This window comes from Anarhichas minor, unplaced genomic scaffold (genome assembly GCF_050575085.1).
Source record: "Anarhichas minor isolate MPS153535 unplaced genomic scaffold, ASM5057508v1 ptg000003l, whole genome shotgun sequence".
Lineage (NCBI taxonomy): Eukaryota > Metazoa > Chordata > Actinopteri > Perciformes > Anarhichadidae > Anarhichas > Anarhichas minor.
In genome coordinates this window covers 18,614,435-18,637,428 of record NW_027466449.1, presented here as the reverse complement: position 1 = coordinate 18,637,428, position 22,994 = coordinate 18,614,435, and the positions used below count along the sequence as shown (strand labels likewise).

Below are 22,994 nucleotides of genomic sequence, written 5' to 3'. Positions count from 1 at the left end.
ATAAGTCAAGTGTCTCAAATTGTATTCTGGAGAGAGTTCTTGGTTTACTTCATATTCGTCCCCACCACCATCTGCGTCTCCTCCAAAAAAACAGTGCAACAAGTTCTTTGACTTCGAATTTTATTGTGAAAACCCGCAGCGGAAGTGTGTTTTTTTCTGACTCTGGCACACGATTGATGCTGATGGTGGTCGGCTGTGTGAAGGGGGGGGGGGAGAGGGGGGAAGGGCCTACTCGAGCTGGAGCCGAGAGAGCGGACAAACTTGCGTAGTCTTCACCACGGTTGTCTCTGCCTGTCTCTCTCTCTCTCTATGGACGGCCAGAGGACAGGGGAGGAAACGGGGATCGTCGGGACCGGAGCGTTTTTCCAGGACCTAGCGATGATTTAATCACAGAGGAGGAGACAAAAACCCGGGGGTTTGTGGGAAAAAAAGGGAGAAAGGGGAGCGCGAGAGGAGAGCCGTTGGAGATGTGCGGTCGAGGCCGAGATTGCGGCGGTAGGTAACGAACAGCACAGCCGACGTGTTGTTGATTTTTCTTACCCCCCCTATTTGAATCCTTCTCCGGACGTTAGGCCGAAAAGAGACGGAGAGAGAAAAGAGGCAGAGTATATCTACCGACACCTGAGCTTTATAGTCACCCCTTCTTTCTTCCTCAGGAGTTAAAACCAGCTCCTGATTCTTGCTTTTTTGGCCCAGCGACATGCTAACACACACATACACACACATCAACACACAGACACACGCACACACTCTCCTGTCCTTCGTTTTCCCAGTAACGTGACGCCTCTAAGTATCCACACTTAGTGGATGAAGGGCAGCAGGTTACAGGCCTGTTCACATCAGATTAAACTAGATTTAAAGGTAAAAACCTTCATCAACATTTCTTCTTCTTCTTCTTCTTCTTCTTCTTCTTCTTCTTCTTCTTCTTCTTCTTCTTCTTCTTCTTCTTCTTCTTCTTCTTCTTCTTCTTCTTCTTCTTCTTCTTCTTCTTCTTCTTCTTCTTCTTCTTCTTCTTCTTCTTCTTCAGACGCTTTACGGCTGCAGCATCACTGCCCTGATAAATAATATCACTGTTTGTGCTCAATACCGAGAGTAACATGACCCACGGAGACAAATCAATAGCTCACATGAGATGAGAAGTGTTTTATCTATTTGTGATTGATTATGATTATAATAGAGCATTCTGCATTATATAGCATGTATAAGTACCACATTATGTAGGTTTTGTGACATACATTTCATATGAAATCAGTCCATATTTCTGCAAAATATAATATTCAAACTTTTATGTCCATAAACAAAGCATACAATATTTTTTGCAATATTTAGTTACTTTTTAAATGTAACGCCGGTGTTGTATTCCTTGTAGCATTCAGGGATTAGTGTAAAATGTTGTTACTGTTTAAGTAAAACAAAGTCAAGTTTACTAAAAATAATGTTTGGTTGAATAAGAGTTCATAAATGGCTTTAATACGTCAACATATGGGTAGAGTAAATAAACAATATTTGAACAAAATGTGTTTAAAACAGGAAGATTAGAGCCGTTAATAGATTTCTTTGATGCTGAAGAAGAAACTATTTTGAACGTATCTGCATGAATCTAACCGTGTAGAACACATGGACACACAGCGACGCACTAGAAGTTGCTGAGTTGTTGTTTCATGCCCCCCCCCTCCTCTGTAGGTATCCCTGTCTAGGCCTGCACTGAGCAGATTGTTCTGAGAGGAAACGGACAACAAACAGGGGAAGTGAACATGGCCGGGACCTCGAGCTTCTTTTCCAACGGGCCTGTCCCGTGGACGGACAACGACGCGGAGATGAACAACCTGTACCGGGACCTGGAGCTGGGGACGGTGCTCACGCTCTTCTACTCCAAGAAGTCCCAGCGGCCCGAGAGACGGACGTTTCAAGTCAAGCTGGAGACCAGGACTATTATCTGGACCCGGGGCACGGATAAGATCGAGGGAGAGAGTGAGTAGAGCGCAGTCGGTTCTGGTTTAAAGTGTGGTCAGCTCCCTGGATGCCAAATGACACGATGGTGTTGTGAGTTTGTTTAAGATTGAAGAAGTCAATCCTAAACACTTTCAGATCCTTAAGACGGTCTTTATGAAACTATATATTAAGATATCATTAAATAAACGCGGTAATATCGGACATCGGACGATATTTACATGCAAGAAAATCTACAGAAACAAGGATTAGTGACGTGGGAGTGAAAGGGAAACGGGTTAATGTTTCATTTCATTCAGATTAAAACACACTTTTTCTACATATTACTACAAAGGAAGTCCAGAGTCAATATTCCATCCGTTTCTTCAGCTCTGATGAGTTCCGTCTCGGTTTGTTCTGAGACTTTGAGGGACATAAAAGCTTAATTATTTTTAATAAAACGTACGTAGTCTCGGTGGATATTCGGGAACTAGCGTTAGATAAAATCCAGAGTGGACGACAGGAACAACGTGGCATTCCTGGATCTCTCTCGTTGCATTCTTTTTGTTGTAGTTTAGCAGGAAGCTGGAGATTCAGGTGAATGTTTTCCACAGACCGGCCTTCGGCGAGCCGGTGCGTGTGTCTGGTAGCAGGATGCCGTGTGCACAGCTGCACTCTGCTCCGGATGCAGCGAGAAGAGCGCATAGAAAACAAGAAGACGCTGTAGCTTTGGCTTTGTCTTTGTTGTGTTTCTGTATCAGACATGAGCTCATAGCTGACATCTGATGCTCCTGGTGAGGGGGAATTGTCCGAGACGCCTCATTAACGTACAGAAATAGAACACGAGGGCTTGAACGTGTTTTACTGGAAGCGTGTGATTGTTTGGCCTCGTCGATGGCGGTGAGATGTCCATTATCTGTGCAAACAGCACTCTGCTTTGATGCTAAATGTAAAACCATGAGAAGCGTACATTTTCTTTTGGTGATCTTGTCTTTAATATTGCTGTGTTCGGTGCACATGCAACACAAACGTGATGCGGGTCTGGGTAGAGGCAGCAGGATGTGGTCTCGATGAAGAAGACTGGCTCCATGTGTAGGCACGTTGTAACGGCATCATAAAGGTTTAGATGCTCCACATGAACAATCGGTCTCAAGTGAAACTCTGCTTTACGCTGCACGTTGAGTGAGAAGTGTGTTTCCATGCTGCAGAGACTTCACATGTAGTCAGAGTATCTTTACAAATCATCAAACGCACAACTTTGTAACTGACAACAAGGCAACAGAATCATGAGTCAGCATCGTGTTCGACTGTGCTGCCTGAGACAGTTTTTTAGGTTTTTGTTTTATGAATGAGCTCATTAGAGCTGGATATAACATTACCAACGTACTGATCACTTTATTGTGTGTTAAAGCTGCATTCTCTCTAGTGACCACCAGGGGGCGACTCCTCTGGTTGTATAGAAGTCTATGAGAAAATGACTCTACTTCTCTCTTGATTTATTACCTCAGTAAACATTGTAAACATGAGTTTATGGTCTCAATCTCTAGTTTCAAGTCTTCTTCAATACAGCATGATGTTCATTTAGTACATTATGGTCCATTTAGAGTCAAACAGACCATAAAGCAGGGGATGCTTTAGGGCGGGGCTACACGGTGATTGACAGGTCTCTACGTCACTCCTCGTCTAGTTTGACTTGAAAGTTTTTTGTTAATTTGTGATGACGTTAGTCTCCAGAGTAGCCATTTTATTCTAAAACCTGATGTCACTGTATAAAATGACGTGTTGTGACCTCTGTGATATTTACAGCCTCATGAAACTTTACAACCACAAACTAGAGACTGAGAGCATTCAGAGGGTGTACGGGTGCACTATGTTTATGAACTATAAAGAGGTTTCTGAGCAGGTAACACAACAGAAGGGCTCACCACTCAAACCCAGAAACATGACGTTCTCGCAGAAATCTCGGTTTCGGTGTATATGTCGGCTGATTTTAAAGGTATTGCGACACATACCGGTAAATGTTAGAATCGGTGTGATCTGTGACAGTTCGTCCACTCGAGAGCGCTGACGAGTGTTTTATTCTTCCATAAAATGTCCCGCTCAGGACATAAGTTCTAAGGACGGTGCAAACACACATCATAACTCTAATGCTTGATAGTTGTTCTGGCTTTAATCAGCTGAAGCATTCATTGAATCGATGAATTGATTTGTCGGTCGATAGCTCGGTCATTTTTAATAATCGTATCTTCTCAGTTGTGAGTATTTGCTTCGTTTCTGTGTTTCTTATGATTGTAAACTGAACATCTTTCTGTTTGTTTCACAACGAGACTTTTGAAACTGTCGGTTTGAACGTTCACCCCACTGCCAACCTCTCTGTAGACTAAATGACCATCTATAAGGAGATGATCGTTAGCTGCACTGAGGTGTGTTTAAGTTCAGAGAATCTGCGTCGTTGCAGAATTAGTTCCCCGTTTATTAATATGTTAAATATCGTCGGCTGTTTCCTGGAAAACCTCTTTTAGAGGATGAACGAACCGAAACAATGAAGACAATCTTCACGTAGTTTCTGTCTCTTCAGTAAAGTCGATGTGGATGGAATCACCTGCACACGTCTGTCATCTCTCTGAGCGGCTTTTTCCACACACACACACACACACACACACGCGCACGCTGCTCTCTCTTCAGTCACGTGTTCATGTGTGAGAAACGTATCAATGGATCGGTGGACTTCAGGAGGACACTTGTGGGAAAGGAGTGCGTTGTCGCAGTGGAGCAGCCTCGGTGTCGCTGCGTGACGGTCCTCAGTCAGACGGGGAACGTCTCTGCTCGACGTGATCCAGCGTCGATCAGAGGAGCTGATATGGATCAGCTGACGTGTGAGGAACACGCTCACGCTCTCTGCTGCACAGCAACTCTGAACAACTTCAACCGATGCAGCCGTCAGTCACAAAATACACGAATATCTGGTTCTTATGTATTCTGTGGTCAAACGTGTAGTTTATGCTTTTGTCTGTAACATGTGTGAAAACAGTGAAAGGCTGTGTTTTCAAAAGGCCCAAAATTATTTATTTAAATACATTTTTTTTGTCTGTCCAAAACCCCAAAATATTCAGTTTACAATCAGTTATAACGAGAGAAAAACAACAAATCATCACATTTGAAAGGCTTTCACAAGTTTGCAATTTCTGCTTCTTATAGAAAAGGTTCATTTTCCTTCCTCTGCTTCACACCGCTGCCGTTGAGATGCATGCATCTGATTGGTCGTGTGATGAGCGTTCTGCTGCTCCGTCTGAAGCTCAAACTGTGGAGTAGTTCTAGAAGCTGGCGTCAAATGTTTAGTCTGAAATCTCGTCAACGTCTTCTCTGATCCGATAGTTACTGTTTGAATCAAGATTCAGACAATTTTAGACGTTTTAGTGGCAGCAAGTAATAATTGTTTTCATTACCGATTTATCCTTTTGATTATACTTTATGTCGTTTAGTTTGTAGAATACGGTTTAAAATCTCCATCACAGCTCAACGTGACCTAAAGACTGAAGCCCAAAAGGTTTTCATTTGAGTTATTTACATTAATGTAAAAAGCAGCAAATCCTCACATTTTAGGCACATAATACTGAGTAATATCAATATTCTGCATGGCAGCATTAACATTTATCTTCTAGAACTCGTCTTCTTTCAGACTAGTGAATAGAAAACATTTATTTTACTTCTTTCTCTGTTTACGTCTGTAGATTTCTACTAAAATCACCAAAAGTTACCTTTACATAATGCCTCATTTACATATTTAAACATCACATTTCAGAAAACTTGTAACTCAAATAATAATCCTCTTAATAATGTGAGTGATGAACTGGTGAAGTTCATGTTGATATCTATGAGTTCATTATGTTTCCCTGTTCACCTGTAGAGTCTCCCGTTGGATGAAAGTGTTTTGTAGAAAAGCTCCTCAAAGTACGGCATCAATGAGTCAGATTCCTGTGATTGGATACGAGGTATTATTTGACGAGGTGAGAGGAGGGATAGAAAGAGGACGGATGGAGGAAGTGTGTGAGCGCGCAGCAGGACGCCTCCTCCCCTCTCCTCCCGGTAAGGTGACACCTCTGGCCATCGCTGCGTTTCCTGCATCTGTCTGAGGCCGCCTCCCAAATATTGTGACAAGAAGATCAACCTGTCGGAGTCGGACCTGAAGTCCGACTTCTAGACGTGATGTACGATCAGAGAGCGCAGCGTGGTGACCGCTTCTTTTTAACTGTTTCTGTGTTCTTGCACTTGAGAACCAGAACACGCTCACCGATACGTGAGCACAGATGTGGTGTGTAGGCGACAAAAAAAAAAAAAGCACAGGATGTGTGGTTCAGGGGCAGGAAGAGAGGTGTGTGTGTGTGTGTGTGTGTGTGTGTGTGTGTGTGTGTGTGTGTGTGTGTGTGTGTGTGTGTGTGTGTGTGTGTGTGTGTGTGTGTGTGTGTGTGTGTGTGTGTGTGTGTGTGTGTGTGTGTGTGTGTGTGTGTGTGTGTGTGTGGTAGGTCTTTAACTGCTGCTAATACAACGCTAGGACAAACTATTGCTGTGAGACGGATTGGAGCTCAGTAGGCAGTGTTGTTGAGTCACGTATCACTTGTTATATTCCCCGTCTCGTGCCCTTTGTATAATATAACCGCTCCGCTCTCCGTCGCACAGACCCGACCCGTCCCACCACAGACCGGTCTGTGTCTCTGTCTCCCAGTCTGAGATTAGCAGTCGGTGGTTTTGGATGATTTCGGTGGTGAAAGACAAATGAAGGTTCATTTGTGGCCAGTGAACTTCACCATCGTCTACATTTTTAATATCTATATCTAACGGTGTGTGTTGTCTTCAGCTGAAGTGTACTTGTGTGTGGTTCAGGCCTCAGCTCACTGTTTCATGTGGTCGGGGGGGTTTGTAGTACCTGCTGTGTGTTTGTCTCTCTGCTGGAAGGTTAAAGAAATCACATTTATTAAATCAAATTATGAAACACTTTCCACAAGCACCTGAAGCTAATGTAATGTTATTATTTACAGATTTAGAGGATATTTTGGGTTATTTTTGCTAAATTCTGTCACCCAAATAAATGTTTCTAATTGTGACAAAAGTCTGATTAAAGCATCATAATTATTCTGTGTATTGAACTTTAGATTAGTTTTTACGTTGGATTTTGCATACTGGGTCATAAAGTCCTACTGTCGTGATTTTTAATTAAATCCACATTAACCAGCGACAGTCGGCACATCTCTGGATGTGCAATGAAATGTGTTTGTCTAACTTGTCCTGTGTGTGTGTCTGTGTGTGTGTGTCTGTGTGTCTGTCTCCAGTTGACATCCGTGAGATCAAAGAGATCCGTCCTGGACAGAAGTCACGTGACTTCGAGCGTTACGTGGAGGACTCGGCGACGAGGCTGGAGCACGCTCACTGCTTCGTCATCCTGTACGGCACCGAGTTTCGCCTGAAGTCCCTGAGCCTGGCAGGTAACCGCAGACACGTTCAGATACAAGGAGTGACGGTTGTTCTTCACGTGTACATATATGACAGTAAATTACATATATTAAGCTTGGCCATTCCTTCACTATTATTTAACATCTCATAACATCACCACGTGTCCTTCAGACCACTGATACAAAAACCCCAAAACAGGGAGAACATCTGTGTTGTGTTGGTTCCTCCTCAGCTACGTCGGATGAGGAGATGACCATGTGGGTGAAAGGGTTAAACTCTCTGGTGGCCGACACACTGAAGTCTCCGACACCGCTCCAGATAGAGAGGTAAACATTACATCATCACAATGATACGTTTTAAAGGAAGAACATCTCTTAACTCTCTCTTTTATTCCATCAGGTGGTTGCGTAAGCAGTTCTACGCCGTTGATCGCAACAGAGAAGACCGGTGAGTTCCTGACATCAGCCTCACAGGAAGTCCTGTCATTCGGTTGTTTTGGGTGCACCAGTTTGTGTAACATCCAGGCTGGTAGAGAGTTCTAGTGGAGGTGTAGCGGAGGAACTAACCTCTCAGACACACGCACACACTCACACACACACACACACACACACACACACAACCACACCAGTACTCACACACACCAGCACACACACAACCACACCAGCACTCTCACACACATACCAGCACCCTCTTCCTGCAGCAGGAAACAGACTGCAGAGGATGGAGGAGACTCCGGCTCTGCATGTCGATGTGTCCTTGAGCAAGACACTTAACCCCAAAAATTGCTCCCGGTGTATAATGTGATAGACTCTGAATTGTAAGTCGCTTTGGATAAAAGCGTCTGCTAAATGACTGTAATGTAAATGTAATGTGTTTTTGTAGGTTGTATGTAGATTATTAAAAACTCACCAGAACTGTGTTTATTAGAAGCTTTTATTCACGTTTGAATGTGTTTTAGGATATCCTGCAAGGATCTGAAGAGCATGCTGAGCCAGGTCAACTACAGGGTGCCCAACATGAGGTTCCTCCGAGAGAAACTTCCGGTAAACCTCCTCCGACTCATCACACAACCCCCCCCACCCCACCACACACACACACACACACACACACACACACATGAGGAGAGCTAACGTCTGTGATTGTCTTATAGGACTCAGAGTTGAGGAACGGAGACGTGTCCTTCAGCCAGTTCGCTCAGCTCTACCGCAGCCTCATGTTTGATGCTCAGAAAAACGTAAGTGCAAATCATTTTTCGTGTATCCGAGCACTCTCACCCCCCCCCACACCCCCCCGTCTGATGCCCGGCCAAAGAACCCTTCCTCCCCCATCTGTCTGTTCTCAAATGGCTGCCAGATCAATATGGACCAGTTAAAAACCCACCAAACCCCCCTGGTGGAGGCCATTAGGACACACTCACGTGGATGAGGAGGCCGGCCGGCTGCCTGGGGTCGGATTAAATGAATGACCTCAGTGCCCCCACCCCCCCCTACAGGACGTCTATCTACATCACTGCCACTATACAAACTGAAAGGACAGGACAGCGCTTTCATTAAGTAACTCAAATGTTTCCCTTTCTTTCAGATGGAGATCCCGTTAATTCAGAGGTACGTTAAAACACAACACACACACACACACACACACACACACACAGTGAACCTCTCTGCAGTCAGTTTTACACACAAACTTTCACCCAAAACAAACTATTTCCAGGGAAAATGTGAACGTTCTAGGCATAAATCAAAGGACAAAATAAAGATACCGCTACAGAAAGACGTACATTCTCACTCCCCAAGAGTCTAGAATCCGTCTCAACATAATAGAATGACTTTGAAAACACCAAATTATCTGCTTTAACAAATTGTGTTTGTTTATAAAATGACGAGATCACAAGTGTAACCCAGAGAGACGCTGATAGACTGTCGGTGTGACCGGCAACACACCATAAAGCAACCTCCACAATGAGGCGGAGGGATTCAACTCTCTCTGAACTCATATTCATGGGCCACTTTATTACCTTTGTGCAAGTGTTAAAGTATTAAATGTATTATGAAGAGACAACGGTTGAATGCATTTTATTTAACCAGACACATTCTTCTTTACAATGACGCCGTTCTTTTGTCTTAATAATAATTAATAGCATCAAACGATACACTCGGTTTATGCTTATTTCTCCTCGTTGCATTACGTGTTGCTCGTAATATTCACAATGTGTTTTAACTGGAGCTGGAGTTACACTTTAAAAAGAAATCCCTCCTCTGTGTGCGTCACACATGTGTTTACTGAGATGAAGCGTTACTTTCAGGTTCATTGACAGACCAGAGCAGAGGATCTCCCTCGACGACTTCAAGGGCTTCCTCCTGGAGTCCCAGCAGGTAATACCTCCGGCTCTCTGGACAGATATTCTGCTGCACATCTGGTTCATTCTCACAACCTCACACACATCTGTGTCTGTATGCAAATCCAGGAGTTGTGGGCCGCCGACAACGACAAAGTTCAGGAGTTTATGTTCGGGTACCTGAAAGACCCGCTGAGAGAAGTGGAGCAGCCTTATTTCCACCAGGACGAGGTACTCTCTCGCTCTCACTCTCTTTTTCTGGGTCTTTTGCTCACCAATGGAAAAAGACAAAGGTGTTGTTTTCCGATGTGCCCCCCCGTGTTGTTGGCGTGGGTGGCAGATGCTCAGATATTGACCCGGATAGCCGAGATCTGGGCCTGAAGCGCCTCCTCCCACACGGAGAGGAAAGGTTACCGGCGGTGTGATTTCCTCAGAAAGTGAGGGGATGCTCTTTGTGGTCGCCATGAAGCTGCGGTTCACTGCAGAGAAGAGGAAGCTGGTGCCCGTTGGTGCCGTAGGTCATATATTGTGTGAGAGAAGCATTGGTCACACTGAGAGTAACACCTGAAGAAGAAAAACTGTTCGTAAGAGGAATATTATTTTATTGTTGACCCACTTTGGGAAGTCTGTTAAACGGCAGAGTTCAGGGTGAAGTATGAAGCCGAGCTGCCGGGGATCCAGTCCTGCATGCGTCCACCAGACACCTGATATCTTATCATATGGTTCTCCTGGTATTTAGCACTTGCATGTGTAAAATTGTTTGCGATGTCTGCTGTGATATCTTGTTGTAGTTCTGGATTCACGCATCAAAATGTGTGATGTTGAAGTCAAGACCACCGAGACCAGAGTGAATCGAGACTAACATAAGACCAGACCAGTCTGAGTCCCACACTACATGATGATAAAATGTGGAACATGTAAAAATAATCTCTCCCCAAATTGATCTGAAAGATCCACATAATCCATAAAAACACGCACAGAATGCTGGGAGCTCATTAGACTCTGTGAACGTGTGCAGGAGTTGAATTTGTCAAAATCAATGTTCCTTATTTCTCAGAATGTTTCTACACTTAATCTCCCGTATGAGTGTAATAATAAAAAGGCGTGGCAGAGGGGGGTTTATGTGGGGGAATTTTTCCATGAGCCGCCACAGTCATGACGTTAATAAAAAGGAATATAAATAAGAATCAGACGATGCACGGGCTAGTTTAGTGACAGAATGATTCATTAAGAACATGTTTGGTGCAGAAACAGACTCGATGGTCTGCGTAGTCCAAGGCTGGACCAGATCCCGGCTCAGGATCACTCATAACATTAAGTCTTTAGTCCAAGCGGACTCTCTGGAAGTCTGAAGACGGTTTGCTCGAGGCTTTTGCAGACTTGATGAATTGTGGATTTGGAGAGACTTCCTCTGCGAGTGAGGGACGGTCCAGACATTTCATTCATTCATTCAGCTCTCCTCCCTCCTGTTGCAGTACCTGACGTACCTGTTCTCCAAAGAGAACACCGTCTGGGAATCCTCCCTGGACCAGGTGTGTCCTGACAACATGAGCAACCCTCTGTCCCACTACTGGATCTCCTCTTCGCACAACACGTAAGGACCGAAGCCTTCACACACACATTTACAGTTCAGCCGCTTGTGACGAGGGCTCTGTGAACACTGGAGTCCTCTAACCAGAGAGGGCTTCTAGACTGACTGCACACATCAGATACAAGTCTATTATTTAACAATCAACTTCCAGAATGAGACCCAGGCGTGTTTGGTTTGTTTTCTTAGCAGGAAAATGTGTTTTTCCTCCCATTGAAATGTGTGTGAAAGGCAGTTCAGATGAGAATCCGTGTGTACTGGATGTGAACCAATGCTCAGTGGAGCAGCGTTTGAAGTGACCGACTGAATGAGTAACAAGTGTTTCCTCCAGTCGACAAAAGAAGGAGAGTCTTTCTGATACTGTGTGTGTGTGTGTGTGTGTGTGTGTGTGTGTGTGTGTGTGTGTGTGTGTGTGTGTGTGTGTGTGTGTGTGTGTGTGTGTGTGTGTGTGTGTGTGTGTGTGTGTGTGTGTGTGTGTGTGTGTGTGTGTGTGTGTGTGTGTGTGTGAATCCTTTTGTAAAACTGGTTGGATGTGAGTGTGTTTTTGTGTGCGTGCTTTGACGTTATGTGCTTATTTTTAGCTACCTGACGGGAGACCAGTTTTCCAGCGAGTCGTCTCTGGAGGCGTACGCTCGCTGTCTGAGGATGGGCTGCCGCTGTATCGAACGTGGGTAAACACACAGACAGTGACACACACACACACAGACAGTCACACACACCGACAGACAGACAGTCGCTGCAGTTTTTACCATGTACAGTAAATAACCAACAATTGACTTCTCAACCTTGTAATTAAGTCTTATGCTCGCTTCTTATCCCTCTACAGTTGTACTTTTAATGCAGCCGCCACACCCGTACCCACACACACCCTTACCCACACACACCCTTACCCACACACACCCTTACCTACACACACACACACACACACACACACACACACACTCGCTGTTACATAACAGTGCTGTATATGGCCTTTACACAAAACCCTTGTCAAGCAGGTTTCCATGAATAGGACTGGCTTCTAGCGGGTGAAAGGGTCACTCTGCATGACACACGAGTCAACAATTATGATGTCAGCTTGTGCGTCTTTGAGCTAAATGGTCTTAAAACTCCTCTGGAGCTTTGCAACTCCACCTGCATTCATGCATACCTACTGTGTGTGTGTGTGTGTGTGTGTGTGTGTGTGTGTTTACAGTGGACTGCTGGGATGGTCCAGACGGAATGCCAGTCATCTACCACGGACACACCCTCACGACCAAAATCAAGTTTTGCGACGTGTTGACCACCATCAAAGAGCACGCCTTCGTCACCTCCGAGTGAGTCTGCACGAGCTCAACACGTTTCTTTGCTCACAGTGATTAGATGGAGAGATGAGAGACGACGGAGATAAGGAAACGGCACTTTGAAACACAAATATCAGAGGAAACAATGTGGACCGTGACGTGGTTGCAGCGTGTTATTGTTGTGTGTGTGAGAAGGTAAGAGCAGGATTTCTGTGGATGTCCTCCTGCAGATATCCCATCATCCTGTCCATCGAGGACCACTGTAGTATTGTGCAGCAGAGGAACATGGCCACTTACTTTAAGAAGGTGTTTGGAGACATGCTGCTCACCAAGGCGGTGGACATCGCGGCAGACGGCCTGCCGTCGCCCAACCAGCTCAAGAAGAAGATCCTCATCAAGGTCAGCGGCCACGACGAGATCTTTTTGTGCACATTATCTGTTATAAAGGAAAAGTCTGAATGGATGCTTTGTAAACGTTTGTCCTCATCTCCTCTTCTTCTTCTTCTGCAGCATAAGAAGCTCGCAGAAGGCAGCGCCTACGAGGAGGTGTCCACCTCCACTCCCTACTCGGAGAACGATATCAGCAACTCCATCAAAAACGGCATCCTGTACCTGGAAGACCCCATTAATCATGTAAGTGTGTGTGCTGCATCAGCGCTGACGCTCAGCTTGAAATATAAGAACACGAGTCTGTTTTGTTTGTGTTGTCACGATTAATAAGCGTGAGGATCGTGTTCTGGCTTGACGCTCGTTTCTTTTTCTTTTCTTTAACATTCATTTTGTATTTGTGTCCCGCTTGTTTTTGGCTTCATGAACTTCTTTTCTTGGTCTTTTAGATGATTAAATTCTTCATTAAGAGGGCAGCTTCTTGCCTACTTGGCCACTTTCCAGTGCGACACATGGATGCTCTAAATATTTCAGCTAACCGTTCATCCTCTCTCTCTCCTTCTCTCTCCCCCCCCATAGGAGTGGTACTCTCATTTCTTTGTCCTGACCAGCAGTAAGATCTACTACTCAGAGGAGACCTCCAGTAACCAGGGAAATGATGATGAGGAGGAGCACCGAGAGGTTAGTCGGCCTGATCTGCTGCTGATATACGTAGAGATGAGAATCACAACAGGATCCGTGCAGCACCAGACATGGCACTTAATCTACATACAGTAAGAGTTATAAGAAGTAAGGGCTGTAGCCATGCACAGAATTCAACAGTACAGTCGGGAAAACAAAGAATAACTTTTTTTTCGATAATTCTAAACATTCAACAGTTGCTCATTAGCCACGATCCTTTTTTCAACAGTTAAGACGCTCTGTTATGTTATGTTATGTAACCCGGTTCTCCCACTAGAAAGCACATTCCTAACGCCGGATAATCTGCAATTTACAACACAGTAGTATTAGCCAGTACTAGCCAATCACAGCATAGTAGGGCGGGACTAGCCGTGACTCGATGCGGCTAGCAGCAACTGGTGCGCTGCCAAAATGTTTCAGGTACAAATTCCTGCTCCACAATTTCTATTCTGCATGTTTAAGTAGCAGACATAAACAGCTGTTTGGGTCACAGGGTTTACTGAACCAAACGCCATGTACCGAACAATACAAGTACCGTTACACCCCTAAGAAATGCAGTATTTACATAGAGAGGTTGTGGGCAGTTTGGGTTTTTAATACACAAAGACCTGTACCAGGATCAGACCCAGGAAGTGGTCAGCGAGGGAGCAACTTCAGGCTGGTGCTGCTAAACGGACTGACTTCTCCCTCTCCTCTCTGACCTTCCAGGTGTCCAACGGTATGGACCAGCACGTGACCGAGAAGTGGTTCCACGGGAAGCTGGGCGCCGGGCGAGACGGGCGGCAGATAGCCGAGAGGCTGCTGTCGGAGTACTGCCTGGAGACCGGAGCTCCAGACGGGTCCTTCCTGGTCCGAGAGAGCGAGACCTTTGTGGGAGACTACACGCTGTCCTTCTGGTATAATGCACATGATCACAGGAACATGTTATTGTTTCATGATGATTGTCAGTCTGCAGCCTCATCTCTGGCATACTGTGTGTTCTGTCGTGCAGAACTCAGTGACACGCCCACAGATCAATAGATGGATTAAATGGGTTGTTGTCACGGTCTGAGGTGTGACGCTAATGCGAAGCCTCTATGTGAAGTGGAGTTAAGATCAAAGCTAATCAATCTGCATGTATGTGATGTACTCACGATGGAAGGAAGCAGTGCTCAGACACACAGAGGCAGTATGTTCGAGGTTAACAAGGAGGATGTTTGTTTGTTTTCTCTGCACCAGGCGTTCGGGGCGAGTGCAACACTGTCGCATCCACTCTCGCCAGGAGGCGGGAAGCCCCAAGTTCTACCTGACCGACAACCTGGTGTTCGACACGCTCTTCGCCCTGATCAACCACTACCAGCAGGTGGCGCTGCGCTGCAATGAGTTTGAGATGAAGCTGACCGAGCCGGTGCCTCAGACCAACGCTCACGAGAGCAAAGAGTGAGTCTCTGACTCTGAATGACATTTTATAACTGCAGTGAACAGTGTAGGAGATTAGCCGTCGACCCTCATCTACAACGAGCGAGAGGCGTGAAGTGAAACGTCTCTAAAAACTATCTGTTCGTCCCAGGTGGTACCATGCCAACCTCTCCAGGAGCCATGCAGAAAACATGCTGATGAGGGTTCCACGTGACGGGGCTTTCCTGGTGAGGAAGAGGACGGAAGCCAATTCGTTTGCCATTTCCTTCAGGTAACTTCCTACGATCCTTATTCCCTTATCAGGTGGTACTGGTTTATATCCCAAAGCATCCCCTGCTTTATGGTCTGTGTGACTCTAAATGGACCATAATGTACTAAATGAACATCATGCTGTATTGAAGAAGACTTGAAACTAGAGATTGAGACCATAAACTCATGTTTACAATGTTTACTGAGGTAATAAATCAAGAGAGAAGTAGAGTCATTTTCTCATAGACTTCTATACAACCAGAGGAGTCGCCCCCTGGTGGTCATTAGGGAGAATGCAGCTTTGAGACACTGACCATTGGCTTCACTCGGCAGATCAGCAGCCTATTTTTTATATTGCACGGCTCCTTACTTCCTAACTTTTTTCTTGTCTGAAACAAATAGAAACGACTGCATGCTATAAATCCTTAAAAAACATTCACAGTTAAGTCTCTAACGTGATGCCAAACTGAATGTGAAGTCGGTTAATATGTGTTGTTTGTTTGCAGGGCGGAGGGAAAGATAAAGCACTGTCGCGTGCAGCAGGAGGGTCAGAACGTGGTGCTGGGCACCTCGGAGTTCGACAGCCTCGTGGATCTCATCAGCTACTACGAGAAGCACCCGCTGTACCGCAAGATGAAGCTGCGCTATCCCATCAACGAGGACACGCTGGAGAAGATAGGCACTGCGGTGAGTACCAACAAAAGTCTGCAGCCTGCATTGTGTTGTGAAAAAGAAAACCGCCTGCAGCCTCGTGAAAGGGCTCGTTAACACACAACCTGTCGTCCAATAGGAGCCCGACTACGGGTCGCTGTACGAGGGCAGGAACCCAGGCTTCTACGTGGAGGCCAACCAAATGCCAACGTTTAAGGTGAGCGTCCAGAATGGAGGTGTGTGTGTGTGTGTGTGACAGTGTGTGTGACAGAGTGTGTGTGACGACCTTCTGTCTTGTCTGTTCAGTGCACAGTGAGAGCCATGTACGAGTACAAAGCCCAGAGAGACGATGAGCTCTCCTTCATCAAGAACGCCGTCATCTCTAATGTGGACAAACAGGAAGGAGGATGGTGAGTGACTCCAGTGCAGACTTTATTAGCTCTTTATTATCCAGAGAGACGGATCGTCTGTTCACTTGAATTATACATGATGGGTGAAGTATCCATTTGTTATATCAACCCAGTGTATATTTGACATCATTTTAAAGCCGTCGTGTTTCTATTCTTCATCTTCTCCATGTTTGTTTGTGTGTCTCAGGTGGAAGGGAGACTGTGGAGGGAAGAAGCAGCTGTGGTTTCCTGCTAACTACGTGGAGGAGATCAGCCCGTCAGCGGCGGAGCCCGATAGAACTGTGAGGATATTTAAAGTGACCTGCACACCCTCCACGGGACGTTTGGGTCCCATCACTCGTCTGTCAATCACACGCTGTGATGGAGACGCTTAACTTGTGTGGATGACGGCTTTAGAACTTCTACTCCTAATCCTCCTCGTCTCTTGTCACGCAGGAGATGACAGAAAACAGCCCGCTGGGAGATCTGCTGAGAGGAAGCGTGGACGTGTCTTCCTGTCAGATCGGTGAGAGGCCCCTCCCACTTCCTGTTCCACTCTGTGCTGCAGAGCTGCAGAGCAGGCCGTCACCTCCTTTTCCTCATCTGCATGCACATAATATATCTGCCCTCTTTCCCCACTTTCTCTATAATCCTTGTTGTCCATTATCAGCCTCTTCTATTATTCATTCTGTGGGTTTATCGTGACTCCTGCTTTTCTCACAGCTCGGTAGCTGATATTTTATTGACGTCCTCCAGCTCAGTCAATACTCGCCCATTAGTGTTGGCACATGCTGTCATGCATTGTTGTGGCCTCTGCTGTCCACAGTAAACACCTGAGCCTGTCTCTCTCTTAGCTCTTTGGCTCCATCTAGTGGTCGTATGGAGGAAGATCCAACTAGATCTTGAACACTTTATTCCTCCACATGACCACTGGCAGCAGAGCAAGACATAGTTTTTCTATAGATGACGCTGAACCTTGAGGCAGGGCTGCTGTTTGTGTATCGCAATACTCTTTCTCCCGTATTATTTAGTATGTCCCAATATATCGTAAGTTCACGGTGCAATGATGGCGCAGCAATTTATACAGTAGGAAGCCTCTTTTCCTCATTTCCCTCTAACTCTTTTCTTTATTCCGCGTTCAGTTGTGCGTCCTGACGGGAAGGGCAGCCGGCCTCACGTCTTCTCCCTGGTGCCGAACGCCTCCATGAGGACGGGCCCGGTGCTGGACGTCGCCGCCAGCAGCCAGGAAGAGCTCAAGGAATGGGTGTTCAAGATCCGCGAGGTCACAATGACGTCAGAGGCCAAGGTGAATATGGATATCACACAGCGGCCGACGGGCCTCGGACTCATTCTGCGCTCGTGCCACATCGTGGGTTCAAAGAGCCAGTCGTGACTTATGTTGGCCCCTTTAATACCCAGAACCTGTATTTAGGAAGCACGTGTGGTGTTAGTCAGGAGTGCCTTTCTGCAGACTCACACAGTGACACAGTGCTGTGATGCGGGAGGAAGAAGCTTCAGGCGAATGTTGTTTTGCATGAGTGATGTGAGGTCGTGTGTGCTCCCGATGGACCTGCTGTATTTGAAACACTCTGTGCCCTCTGTGCCCAGCTGGAGGAAGGGAAGATGATGGAGAGGAGGAAGAAGATTGCACTGGAATTGTCCGACCTGGTCATCTACTGTAGGCCGGTGCCGTTTGATGAAGACAGTAAGGACCACGCACTCTTATTGGACAGTGAACGTGCAGTTTGAGATGTTCCTCATTTCATACCTATGACATGATACAAATATGCAGAAGTCCAATATCAATACAGGACACGTCTGTCTTCTCTCTTTGTCCTGCAGAGATCGGCACAGAGCGGGCCTGTTTCCGGGACATGTCGTCCTTCCCCGAGACCAAGGCGGAGAAGTACGTCAACAAGATCAAGGGGAAGAAGTTCCTGCAGTACAACCGGCTGCAGCTGTCCAGGATCTACCCGAGAGGCCAGAGGCTCGACTCGTCCAACTACGACCCTCTGCCCATGTGGCTCTGTGGGTCACAGCTGGTGGCGCTCAACTTCCAGACAGCAGGTGTGTGCCTTTCACCTCAGGGCAGATTAAGAACAATCATAGGAAGAGAAAAAGAAAGCAAACATATTCTAACACTTTCTTTTTTTACTTTCCCCTCGTGCAGACAAGCCCATGCAAATGAACCAGGCTCTGTTCATGCTGAACGGAAGGAGCGGCTACGTCCTCCAGCCGCCCATCATGAGGGACGACAGCTTTGATCCCTTCGACCGACACACGCTACAAGGCCTCGAACAAGTCACTCTGGAGATAGAGGTACAGCGGAGAGACAGAGGGCCGTGTGCAGAGGGTTTATAACTGTGGGTTGCTCCTCCCCAGGGTGGGGGGGGGGGTGAAGAGACGTGAGGCAAAGAAGTCTATGAGAAAATGACTCTACTTCTCTCTTGATTTATTACCTCAGTAAACATTGTAAACATGAGTTTATGGTCTCAATCTCTAGTTTCAAGTCTTCTTCAATACAGCATGATGTTCATTTAGTACATTATGCTCCATTTAGAGTCACACAGACCATAAAGCAGGGGATGCTTTAGGGGCGGGGCTACACGGTGATTGACAGGTCTCTCCGTCACTCCTCCTCAGTCCTAATATGGTCACTTCTGTTTATTAGCTTATTAGAAAATAACAATAAAAGGAGTTCCAGCGTGCTGGAGGGCCCACAGTGTCAGACTTTGCCGGACCCCCCCCCCCCCCCCCCCCCCCGCCTCAGTGGTTGTGTTTATGTGTGGGAACCAGTGACGTGAGCAGATCTAAAGTAGTAACCTGCGTTCGCTCCTCTCACTCTGAAGGTTTTGGGCGCCCGACACCTCCCCAAACACGGACGCGGCATCGTGTGTCCTCTGATCGAGATCGAGGTGTGCGGGGCGGATTACGACAGCGTCAAGCAGAAGACCGACTCGGAAGGTGAGCGCCACTCTACAGCGTAATTTCCTGTCTGGATCCAGAAAAACAGGAAGTTGTGGAAACAACTAAGCCATGTGTGGGAATACAGGTCTCAGCCAAAGAAGAAACATTACAATACCACAACAATAGTTTATTATACTTTAGATTTACTTACACCGTTATGTTCTCACTCTCTTAAAATACAACGGAAGTTTATTTTGAAAAGTCTGGATACGTGTGATGAGTGGAACTGACTTTTGTAGGAAAACTCATGAACAATGAGGAGTAACTTTTCGTGAGATATACGTTATACGTACGTTGTACGAGGAAACGTTGACGAACCACAGCGCATTCTTTTACCTATGACCTCTGTATGAGACAGTCTGAACACAGCGATGCATTATCAGTTCAGACGCCATTGTTGGAGACGCATTGTTCACTTCCTCTCACTTCTCTCCGTCCTCTCCAGCCGATAACGGTCTGAACCCCACGTGGCCCCGGAAGGCGTTCCAGTTCGCGGTCTGCAACCCGGCCTTCGCCTACCTGCGCTTTGTGGTTTACGAGATCGACATGTTCAATGACCAGAACTTCCTGGCTCAGGCCACGTTCCCCATTCACAGCCTGAAGACAGGTACGCCCATCGACATGCTCTCTGAGGACCACCTGAAGGCGTCCTGCTGTGAGTCGGTGCTGTAGTAAATAATAACGTCTCTGTGTGACTGCAGGGTACCGGTCGGTTCCTCTCAAGAACAGCTACAATGAGGATCTGGAGTTGGCCTCTCTGTTGGTCCACATGGACCTCATCAGAGGCAGGGTGAGCAGAAACACAAACACAAGCTGATGAGATACAGTAGCTGGGGTCCTCACTCATATTCATAAAGGTGTCTTACGCATTTAACACCTGAGATATAATCTGTTCACATTTTAGAGGTGTTGGTAGGTAGTAGCCATGCTAGCTGTTTCCAGTCTTTATGCTAAGCTAAGCTAAGCAGCTTTATGTTTTACTGTACTGACATAAGAGTGGTATCAATCTTCTCAATGAACGCTTTGCATGAAAGTGTATTTTCACACAATGTAAAGCAAGTTATTGTCTTTATAGTCTGTGTGTTTAAATGATATTAAGGGGAGGCGCTACAGGTGAACAGAGCCGCAGCGTTGACTCTCTGGTTTGTGGCTCTTCTCTCAGGATGAGAATGGAGAGGTTCTGAGTCCGTTCCTCCCGGTCGGCTCCACGGTGTCGTCGGCGGTGGCGGCGGTGGCGTCCACCCAAGCGGGTCGGGACCGTTTGGGGGACTTGAGCTCGGTGTCCTCGGCGTCCTCCGTCGCGTCCCCCGTGGTGCCCCCGGCGCCGGCCCAGGCCGTGGCCTTCGGGGGTCGAGAGGCCTCCTTCGAGTCCCGCTACCAGTCCCCTCTGGAGGACTTCAGGGTGTCCCAGGAGGCCCTGTTGGACCACATGGACCCGCAGATCAGACAGACCAGGTAAATGTGTGTGACGGTGTGTGTTTGGCTCGTGTGCGGTGAAGTTGTTGGTGGAAGATTCCAGACTTCTGTCTTTGTCTTCAGGATGTTGCGGAGGACCAGAGTGGGCGGAGAGAACCATTTCTAAGTCCAAGCCAATCAGGACGCGTTAACCCCCCCACCCCCCGTACCCAGTCGCCTCCCCCCCCTGTACTGATGATGTCACTGACTGCTGTGAACACTGTTTCCATGGAAACGCCCACCACCGCTTTTGGCCTACATTTCAGGCAGCTCTCAGTTCTCCAAACTCTCCCCCCCCCTCTCCCTGTCTCTCTTTTTCTCTCTCTCTCTCTCTCTGTTTCTCTCTCTCATCTCCCTGCCTCCTCACCGCTCGCCTGACAAGAAGGAGGGACTCGGACACGAAAAGAGAGAAACAAACAGACATTCCCAGAAGCAACACAAAGCTGGAAGAAGCTCTGGACTGGTTGTGTTCAGGTCTCTCTCTCTCTCTCTCTCTCTCTCTCTCTCTCTCTCTCTCTCTCTCTCTCTCTCTCTCTCTCTCTCTCTCTCTCTCTCTCTCTCTCTCTCTCTCTCTCTCTCTCTCTCTCTCTCTCTCTCTCTCTCTCCCCCCCCAGTTAGGTTCCCTCCCTCCTCTATTAAGCGTATATATGAATATATGTATTTATTCCTGCTGTGCTGTCGGCCGGAGAACAGCAGCAGCTGACCTGCTCTCAAAGAGCTCCTTTCTCCATGTTTTTAATTATTATAATTATTTAAACATTCATAATGTGACTTATGTATATGTGTATAAACCTGAGGGCTCTCTACAGCTATTTTAACGGTCTCTTCTCTGATCCAGTCAAACTCTCCTAAACCTGGAGGAACAGTTCTTTCTTCTTCTGTTGTTGTTGAACGCATCATGAAGACATCACCGCCTGCTTGTGTTGGAAGCAGCGAGAGAGCATCACATGTTAATATCTGCACACACACACACACACACACACACATGTGCTTTTTGTTTTTTCATTTCTTACATTCCAGATAGCTGCACATCATTCCATGTTCCCGCCTCTTAAAAGCCAGTGTGACCCGTTCATCCTGCGATGGAGCAGGAACCTCTAAATGATAACTGTGTTGTCCTTTTTTTATTTCTATTGTTTATCTTCTAGCAACATGTTTATTTCATGAGGTTTTACGTCTCAAATGATTCTGGATAATTTGACGCATAAAGAGGAACAATCGTGTTTACTGTAATCATGGAAATTAAGATCGTAACACAACTACGCCATTAACTTTGCAGCCGTGTGTTTGTCCCGTGGTTCATGATTTATGACGGAACGTCTCAGACGTCTCGAGACTGTTTTAGTTCCAACAGAAGTTCGTTGTCTTCAGCTCCTAAAATGATTTTGTTTTTGGAATTTATCCGTCTGTGTTTGTGTTCCTCGTGTTTAAAAAAGGAAACTCTGTGAGAAGGTTTTTCATTTGCTTCTGTAAGACGTCAGGTGCTGCCGCCACAAAGACACGGAGGACTTCGCTTTAGTTCGTTTCCTCTGCTCGTATGTGACGACTGACGATGTAAAGTCAGTGCGAGACGCACCTAAAGCCATATGGAGGGACGGAAGGGAACCGCAGTCGTCGGGTCTCCACTGAACTGTTCGGAGCTTCTTATTCTCTTCCTCGTGCGGTCGGCTGACGTCCTCGTGTCTCCACACAGGGAGAGAACCGAGCAGAGCTCAGTCGTGTCTTTTTATTTTTATTCTCCGATGTTCGTTTCGTCAGACGGTCTCATTTTACAATCGCCTTTTCTGTAATGTGCCTAAACTATGGAGAGGAAAAGTATTCATTTAAAGTTTTGCCTTTCATATGAAACATATTCAAGCCTGAAAAGTAAATAAAATACTTAATACTTTATGCTACTTTTGTCTTATTTTCTTTGAATTAAAATGTGATTTGATAGAACGATTAAACGAGAGATTTAGATATTTCTGTTCATCGATTAAGTGCAAAAGTGTTCCTTCGATCTTATTTGTGAGGATTTCCTGTCTTATGTTCTTATCTGGTTCATCACCTTGAGCTTTAGGAAAGAGTCTCTTCTGATGCTCCGGGAGCGTTTTGTGCCTTTATAACAGGAAGTGATGTGCAACCAAGTGTAAAAACCCTGTTTGCTGATATTTCATGTTCATGAAGAAAACAACGAGCAGATTAACGATTAATAATCGTGAGTTGAAGCTTCTCGTTGGCTCCCGCGTGACCAA

At 46.2% G+C, this 22,994-nt stretch overlaps 1 protein-coding gene across 1 annotated transcript; it reads left to right on the top strand.

Annotated features, from left to right (window-relative positions):
- Positions 1-245: 245 nt before the first annotated feature.
- plcg1 (phospholipase C, gamma 1) lies at positions 246-22,650 on the top strand. Its single transcript, XM_076101256.1, has 33 exons — positions 246-495; positions 1,684-1,971; positions 7,257-7,409; positions 7,610-7,703; positions 7,777-7,824; positions 8,336-8,420; positions 8,528-8,611; positions 8,959-8,981; positions 9,680-9,749; positions 9,842-9,943; positions 11,188-11,306; positions 11,882-11,967; positions 12,496-12,616; positions 12,814-12,982; positions 13,094-13,216; positions 13,550-13,651; positions 14,360-14,547; positions 14,870-15,070; positions 15,201-15,320; positions 15,805-15,985; positions 16,089-16,166; positions 16,256-16,359; positions 16,547-16,640; positions 16,795-16,864; positions 17,481-17,644; positions 17,947-18,043; positions 18,181-18,405; positions 18,509-18,657; positions 19,188-19,302; positions 19,751-19,912; positions 20,007-20,095; positions 20,468-20,760; positions 20,845-22,650. Exons 2-33 carry the CDS (start codon positions 1,755-1,757, stop codon positions 20,885-20,887), a joined length of 3,969 nt encoding a protein of 1,322 aa, XP_075957371.1. The 5' UTR covers positions 246-495; positions 1,684-1,754; the 3' UTR covers positions 20,888-22,650.
- The last annotated feature ends 344 nt before the right edge of the window (positions 22,651-22,994 follow it).